Raw genomic sequence first — 9,151 nt, forward strand, 5'->3', positions numbered from 1 at the left:
ATTATGACACCTAGAAATATATGTGTGTGTGTGTGTGTATGTGTATACATATATATATAAATATATATATATATATATTTATTCATTCCTGCCAAACATAAGTGAAATCCCCTTACAAGAAGAAGCTTTAGTAACCACAGTAATAAGCATATCCACTAACAATATGGAAATGCTGTATAAAAACCATGCTACAAACTTTGTTAGAGAATAAACAAAAAATATGATGTAAAACAATAACTTTGGAGATAAACTCAGCAGTTAGACTTGTTGGTTTATTGTAAACAAAGTATACAAAGGACTAGAACAATTGGTTTATTATACATGTATATCACTAAATAAATACAAACAAATGTCACATGTATAAGGAATCCTGCAAGTGAACTCCCACTAAACAAAAACGTGTATCTGTATTAATAACATGATTGTCTAATATTTATTTGATAAAAAAAGATCTTGCATGATAATTGTTCTGTGTTTTAACAATAAAACTTTTTTCAACTTAAATAATTACTTGAATATTGTTTGAAACATATATTTCATTGTTACTCATAAAAAAACAAAAACGGATTAGACTAATATAGATAGGCCTCTTTTAGGAAGAGTTCAAATATGCAGTTTCCAACAACAGCTGGAATAGAAGGATAGAGTTACCTGATTCTGAATTAATCATCATGTATAGCCCTAATTCCATCCTCCACACACTACCCACCAACAAGCCTGATGAATGGGGAAACGTAATTGTAAGTTCTGATTGTCTTCATATGAAAATAGCTAGTATTTTGTATTTTCATCACATTTTTGGGTATTGCTAAAATAATGTTTAGAACAATTTTTGTAACAGTTTACAAGTTTATGTTTTGATTGTAAGCCATGATTAATGATATTTGAATATGAATTATTTATAGATATTCACACAGATCTAAATTCTAGATATTATTTTAAAAACTTTGAACCTGTCTTTTGGACTATTAAATAGACATGTTTGTATCAAGTGTGTCGTTATTTTAAATGTTTTGTTTAGTTTTAGCACTTCTCTTTGTTTTAATTTAATTTTAAGTAAAAGAATGTCACGACAAAATGTTGGGATGTGATTATTGTAAAGATAAAAAAATTTCAATAATTTATGTTCATAAGTAGAACTCTACAAAAGGGTTACTAATAGGATTATTAACAAAATATAGTTACCAATTTGTAGTTTTGTTTTGGGAAAATTGGATAACATGGAATTTAAAATAAGAAAGAAATTTATGGTTTCTTGCTAGAATCAGAAACAGCAATTGGGTTTATCTTCCACCATTACAAATATAAACATGTAGAAAAAAGTATGTTATATATATCGGGAATTATTAAAATATGATGTTTTGTAGGAGATTCAACGACCTCGTGTTGTGAAAAGAGGAGCTGAAAATTTTGAGCTTGTTGATTATGGAGAATCCACACAAATTGACCATCTGGTGTTTGTAATTCATGGAGTTGGAGCCATTTGTGACTTAAGATGTCGTTCTGTTGTAGAATGTGGTAAGTTCTAATTTGACACGGAAGAAGCATATTATGTATAAAGAAACGATTGTGTGTGTGTGTGTACACATACGTATAAATTGAACTGAGAATATTAAAAACATAGTCCAATAATAATTGAGGGTAGAAGACAAGTTGAGCTGAATTTGTACAGCTTGAGGTTTATTATTATAACCTTTCACTTTTTTATTTTATTTCAATAGTAGCTATCACAAACAAAGTGTACATAAAAAAATTAGTAAAACTCCTATGTTTCAACACTACCCAAGATTCCTTGTACAAGTTTTAAACAGATGGAACTAATCATAGATAAATACAGTTTGTTGTTAATGTCTTATTATTTTGTTATAGTGTTAGTAATTTAAATTTTTTAATGTATAATCAGCTTCCCATTTGCTCATTTAATCAATGAAATACTATTATATAAAGGCTTTCTGAAAAACTCCTTTATCTATTTAACTAGATTATGTAAATTTCACCAACTTTTAACATGTCCCTTGGGAGCCAAGGGGTGTCTTTACACTACAATTTGTTGAATATTGAAAATAAGTTCAATCTGAAAACTCCCAAAGAGGGTGGTTTTGGACCTATCTTTTCGAGAAAAGTTTTTGTTTGTTAATTGATAATTTTCACAGAAATACACCTGTTAAATGGTCATACAAAATAAAAATGAAGAACTACTATAGTTTTGATTGGTCACTTGGAATCACATGGACGTCAAGTTGCTTTGAACTTCCCTACCGAATTGCAGTTGAAATCGTTCGTATCTCAGTTGAAAGCTAAACATAAAAATGTGATAGCAAAAGCATAAAAGGTTGGCAATTGCTTAATTAATGATGCTGAGAATGTGGTTTTGTTCATATATATGCAGAATTGAGAATGCTGTATTTCACGTAAAAAAAGGGTTCCATTTTTTATTTTGAGTGACCAATTAACAGAAATGTTAATGTATGAATTTTATATTGGCTGACATTCTTGAAAATTGTATTACAAGGGGTAAAGAAACCAGAAAGTGAACACTTAAATAATGTATAGAATAGGTACATGGGAAACATGTTTTTGTCAATTATTTCTTTTCTTTTTTTTTTTCAATACTTGTTAAAAGAAAAACAGGTGAGATTTCTATTTTTTTTTTAGTCAAACGATGGTGCTGTACATAGAAATGTTTTAAACATAGTCAAATGTCTTTACATTTTCTTAAATTTTAAAGCATATTATATTCAAGAAAACTAGCTAAACTTTAACTTTCTGTGTTTGATTGTTTAATTAACTCCTTAGTTGGAAATCAAAACAAATTTCTGTGATGGTGAAACTTTGCCCTTCCCCAAGAAATTAATGTGCTGTGTACATCTGGATTCCATGGCATGTGTATAGATGACAGCACGTGTTAGTATTGCATGTGAATTTTTCAACTTTTTAGGGATGCATAAGTTATCTTTGTTCAGTATTTTTGGTTTGTTGATGGATAATGTATAATAGATTCAGAATATAAATTTAATTATGCTAAAAGTGAGATAGCTGTATCAAAACAGAGAACTGGGTAAATAGACATATCCCCAAAGCAATTTCACAAATACATTGGAGTGCTTCTCAGAGTAGTTGTCTCATCCCTAAGGTGATAAACCTTTTTGGGACACCTCTTCTTTTTTTTCTTTTTTTTTCATGTATCACTTCCAAGCAACCTAACATTGGAACAATGTTGGGAAATGTGTTAACTGATGAGCTCATTGACTTGATAGTTTGTGAGAGTAATCATGATTTAAACCATGGTTGAAGAATCTCGGTTATCACCACAAGCAAGATTGAAACACTGTACTTGTTTAAATCGTGATGGGATGAGAAAATTCTTGGCTCTAGTTATATTGAAGGCAATTATTCACAAGTCACAATATAAAATGTTTTAAGCCTCAAGACCAATCCTAACCTGAAACCAAACTTTTTGGTGACACTATATCTTTAAAAAGATTTTAGTTTATGTTGAAGACTCAAGATCACACAAAATTATGTTTAAATTTAAATGTTTATATAAGGTTTTAAATGCTGAATAAACACACAAATTAAAACCCTACAATTTGTTTGAATAAAACATGCCAGTAAGGAGGCCAATAATGTTTTTAAAAATGATAAGTTAAGAGGTTAATATTTGATACAGTGTATTGTGGTTTAAGGTGTGTAAGTAAAAAACACATGAAGCATCCAACAGGCCAGTAAGCTCATTAATTGTTATTTTCTTCATTAATGATCTTGTGAGATTGATATCTAATAAATAAGAATACTTAAAGTGGGGAAGGAAGCTGTGGAAACCATGTCGAGTTACCAAAGTCAAACTTACTAGGTAAAGCTTCAGAGGCAATCCAGTCTCAGTCATGGGTAAATAATTTTTTATATTATTCATCCATCATGAATTTTGTATTGATAAAAATAACAGAAATAGCTGAATGTTGATATGGAAGATATTAATGTAAATTAGTGAATACATTTCTGAAAATTGAATTAGCCAAGTTAGTCTTGTTAACTTTGAACTGCAGAAAATTAATGATTTTATTGTACAAGCCTAAAACTTGGTGATTGTATCATTAGACTCAGGTCTGTACCTCACCGAGAGAAGCACATAGTTATGGTCACTTTAAGTGGTAGTTATGAGATAGTAAATGCAAGCTACAACAGTAGAAGTTAAGTTGAGATTTTAGATTTATTTTTGTTATGACAAAACATGTTCATTGAATACACATTTAATGAAGTATTTGTTTGTTTCCTTTAAGATGTAGTTATTTGATGAATTCATTACATAACAGATAATGCTAGCAACATAAGCATTTAAATATGAATTATCAAATATAAAATTATTACACAAAATAGTATAATAGTACTTATACATTAGTTAAAAGTAGACGTATTAAAAACATACTGTTCAGCACAAATTAATCATAAAATGATTATTGTTTTTTAGTTTCTGTTTTGCATTTGTTTGCTGTTGAGTATAGGTTAGTATGTTATATACTCTTACTGCAGTGGATGACTTTCGAAGTCTTGCCATAAACCTCCTTCAGAGCCACTTTAAAGAACATGTGGATGAAGGCCAGGTGGGAAGGGTGGAGTTTCTTCCAGTTTCTTGGCACTCAACACTACATAGTGATGCAACAGGAATTGACAAGTATATAAACATATATATATAATTCTGTATTAAAGACAGAGAAATGTTTTGAAATGGTATAAAGTACAAAGCATAATTGATTTGTTATTGAAAATGTGGTCCAAAAATATAAGTAATAGGACATTTATTTTAAAAAAACACATTATAGTGTAAAATTGTATTGTAAAACTTTACTAAATAAACAAATTAGCCTCTAATGAAGACTTTTGAATAATTTTAATATTTTGATATGAATATCCTTATGATTCAATATATATATGTGTGTGTGTGTGTGTGCATGTGTATATTAAAGTTCATGTATGCTTTAAAACCAAATTCTAAACTGAAAGTCTTATAGATTTTACATGTATGTTTTTTTTTTCAGACAAATGAAAACAATCACACTGTCAAGCATCCCCAAGCTCCGAAATTTTACCAATGACACACTACTTGACATACTCTTCTATACAAGCCCAGTTTACTGCCAGACCATAGTAGACACTGTCGGGTCTGAATTGAATCGTCTCTACCATTTGTTTTGCAGTCGAAACTCGACCTTTCAGGGAAAAGTTTCTGTTTCTGGCCATAGCTTAGGTAAGGCCTTCTGGTAACTTTTATTGAAATATTTGTACCAAAGATATAAAAAATTGAACTTTTCCATAGAAATTGTTTAATTGGTTTTTAATATACATTGAGTTTTAAGTAAATGTTTCACTAAAACAAATGCTACTTTACTGTTAAAGCTGAAAGATTGTTTGATTGTTGATCAGGGCAGAAAATACTTAATCTTCTTTCTTGGCTTATTACTTGGAAACACAATCTGGAAGCATAGAAAAACATGGGATCTTGAGTTCAATTACACAAAACTTTAAATAATAGAGAAAAAAATTGGTGAGGCTTATTTTAATACCATATTTGAGAAATTATGGGAAATTACTTGTGGTCTCCTGGCTTCTGTGTTTGATGGAGTTAAATATGCACTGAAAAAAAAGAGAAGAATTATCATACTGTTTGAAGTTGCCCAAGTAGTGCAATAGATAATCCTGGGAAGATACTGTAGTGACATTTTATATAAAGTATACCATCAAGAGATAAGAAAAGCTTCACTAGGCTAATGCATTGTGTTACTGTTTATTTTTGACCCATTTTTTTGCACTTGGAAATGACACATTTATGGTTAATTTATATCATTATAAAGTATTTACCTGCAGCAATTCCTTGTCATCTGTAATTATAAATGTCTCCATCAAAGAATTGTTGAACATCTTACTTCCATATATAACAACTAGTGTGTTTTCCAGCATGCTATGGTCCCCCAGTTTGACAGCAGCAAGTCTGTGGACTTACAGTATTAAAATGTGGAGTTTTAATTTCTTGTGGTGGACACAGTAGATATCCCAATTTGGCTTTGCTCTAAAACAAGCAAACAAATCCAGTATGCTATGGAATGTGAATGTGAACAATTTAACCTTCTATTCAAGGCAACAAGTGAAAGAGTATTAAGATTCAAAGAGGTTCTGACCATTAAAACTTTGAAACCTGAAATAAACATCATGGAGAATTCATTCAATAAGTTAATTAGAATATATTTTAAATATTTCAGATGAATAATTAAAATGTTGCAGTTTAATCAGTGTTAATAATTTTCTGTCTTGGTAGATTATTAACATTGTGCATCAAAATATCAAACTATGTGTTTCTGTAAAATATAGTTTATAATTTTATATATATATATATATATATATTTATATCCCTACATATTAATATGAGTATACAATATCTTTTCACTAGTGTTTAATTGGCTGACGAGTCAAAGATTTTATGTTGCAGTTTCAATGAACTTAACTAATTATTAGATACAACTAAACTAAAGTTGTTTTCATTATAATAGTAGAATAAGTTGTTTCAGCCATGAGCTTTCATAAAGCAATTTGTATTGTGATTAAAAGTATATAATAATCATTTTTGGTCTGAGTTCATTAAAGAAAACAAAATGGTTTTATTTGAACAAACACTTAATTGATGAGGTAGAATCTAGTTTAATATAATATAGCCATCTTGTCATGTAAGCTGACATCTAAAAAGTATTTTATTTTGTTAGGTTCTTTGATCCTCTTTGACATTCTTGACCACCAGATGGACCAAAGTCCTTTGAAAGGTCAAAGTCTTCCTGATGTCTCATTGGTTCCATCCATACATAGTGCTGCTGTAGAACAACAACAATTACTCAGTGAGGATTTTACAGCAGACCAAGATGTGCCAGCAACATTAGAATCTGTTTTTGAAAAACTAGGTCTTGTAGAATATGTGAGCAAATTTGAAGAAGAAAAAATTGATTTAGAAACACTGGTATGCATAGCGTAATTTTAAATAATTTCTTTTAGTCTTTTTTTTAAATAAAATATTAATAAAACCAATGTAAGTAAGCTAAAAACAAAATGAAAATTGATTAGTAGTGTACAACTTCCTTTCACAATGTTCTAAATTTTTCTCATTCTTTTATGTAAATAATGGGCATAGCACTAATTAATCCACATTTCAACATTGTACCTGTTATACTACAGTAACTGCATAATTTACTATAACATGCTTGGTCCTAAAACAAGAAAAAATCTTTTTATCAGCATATTTGTAGTTGATCCTTCAAAGTATAAGCATCAAATTTACAAAGATTTAGCTTAATTTCAGCTGCATTTTGTTTTTATAAGGCATAACCTCATATATATACTGGTAAATAAGCAAACACGTTTTATAGAACCTGGGCTAGGATTTAGTGCCATCCATACACCACATAATTCTGACCAAACCCAAACTTTTCTAAATGTCTGGACCCAGAAATACCCCAATTGAGCAACTGTGGCTTTCATAATTTTACTTTTTTAAAAAAAAATACTGAAATATTAGTTCAACAATGACTAATTTTTGGTAGATGTGTGTACAAGCAAAATAACATACTTTAATAAATAATAAATGGAAATTTTTTTTTTATTTGTGTTATCTTCAAGAAAAATTTATAAGCTGAAACTTGCTAAATTACCCTAAGCTTATAGAAATGGAGAGAAAGTACAACAGTATATTTGTCTTATGCCATGAGCTAAAATATGTAGTGAAGAAACCATGAGAAAATTTAATGTGCGAGTTCTATAAAAGTAAAGTTTACCAAAAAAATGTTTTTGAATGATTTTTAGTCTTATTGAATGATATTAATTTATTTATTTTTTATTGACAAACTAGTATTTGTAGTATTAGGTGATGATTTCAGGATATTATTTATATGTAGAGTGTCCGTTGATTGTCTGATTGAGCTTTATTTTTGTTGGTGGTCATGATATACTTTTCATTTGAAGTTGTTTTACCTTAAATTCTCTTATCTTCAGAGTATGACCAGTACCACTGGCTGAAACTATACATGAATGGTTGATTATTAATTAGTGACTTTGGTATTTAAATGAAGATAACTTTTGATAACTGTTTGTTTGTTTGTTTGTAGTTAAGCGCAAAGATACACAAAAGGCTGTCTTTGCTTTGCCCACCACAGGTATCGAAACCAGTTTTCCAGTATGTTAAGTCTGCAGACATACCTCTGTGCCATTGGGGGGGCTTTGATAACTATATGTCTGAATTTAAAACCTGTGTAGTTTCTTAATAACCAATAAAACCATTTATATCCATAAAATACTTATTTTTATCCAGTATTTTGATCACAGGCTTTTTGTGGAGATTGTTTCTGTAAAGGTTCTCCTTTTTTTATCCCTTCATATGCAACTGAAACTGCTTGCTTATTAAGTTCAGCCCATTAGGAACCTAGATTCTTGTTCTGTACTAGTTATGAGTGAGGAGAAAGTAAAGCACAATAAATATGAAACCCAACTGTTTGTGAGTTAGGAGAAAGTAAAACACACAAACTTGAAACCCAGATGGTTGTGAATTAATTGTAAGTTAAGCACAGTAAACTTGAAATCCAACTGGTTGTGAATTATGAGTAATTAAATGACAATAAACATGAAAACCAACTGTTTCTGAGTTAGGAGTAAGTAAACTTGGAACCCACCTGGTTGTGGGTGAGGAGTAAGTAAATCACAGTAAACTTGAAACCCAACTGGTTATAGAACTAACGATGAGTTTGTTTTATTTGCTGTGTTTATGAATAGTTATCTTTGAAGTCTCACATAGTCTTTTTTATTTATAGCATATGTGCAGTGAAAATGATATTAAAGAAATGGGTCTGCCAATGGGACCACGGAAGAAACTTCTGTGTTATCTTCAAGAAAGGGAAGAAAAGAAAGTAAGAAGTTATTTGTTTCTGTAACTTTATGTTTTGTGTTTATTTTTCTTAATTGCCAATAAACAATTTTAATATCTGAACTATATATATATATATATATATATATATATATATATACTACTACTATATTAGTTGTTTAGTTAGTTAAAGTAAATTAGTACTATAAGTATTATTTCGTTTACCTTACCTTACCTACCTTGTTACGTTTTAGTAAA

At 29.6% G+C, this 9,151-nt stretch overlaps 1 protein-coding gene across 1 annotated transcript in view; it reads left to right on the plus strand.

Moving 5' to 3' along the window:
• The window catches only part of LOC106460933 (phospholipase DDHD2-like), a 55,518-nt gene that overhangs the window by 18,986 nt on the left and 27,381 nt on the right, over window positions 1-9,151 (plus strand). Inside the window, exons 5-10 of the mRNA XM_013920690.2 lie at window positions 597-740; window positions 1,368-1,518; window positions 4,531-4,672; window positions 5,037-5,245; window positions 6,753-7,000; window positions 8,841-8,936. Coding sequence (XP_013776144.1) covers window positions 597-740; window positions 1,368-1,518; window positions 4,531-4,672; window positions 5,037-5,245; window positions 6,753-7,000; window positions 8,841-8,936 — 990 coding nt within the window. The remainder of the gene's footprint in view (window positions 1-596; window positions 741-1,367; window positions 1,519-4,530; window positions 4,673-5,036; window positions 5,246-6,752; window positions 7,001-8,840; window positions 8,937-9,151) is intronic.

Source organism: Limulus polyphemus, unplaced genomic scaffold (genome assembly GCF_000517525.1).
Source record: "Limulus polyphemus unplaced genomic scaffold, Limulus_polyphemus-2.1.2 Scaffold865, whole genome shotgun sequence".
Taxonomy (NCBI): Eukaryota; Metazoa; Arthropoda; class Merostomata; order Xiphosura; family Limulidae; genus Limulus; species Limulus polyphemus.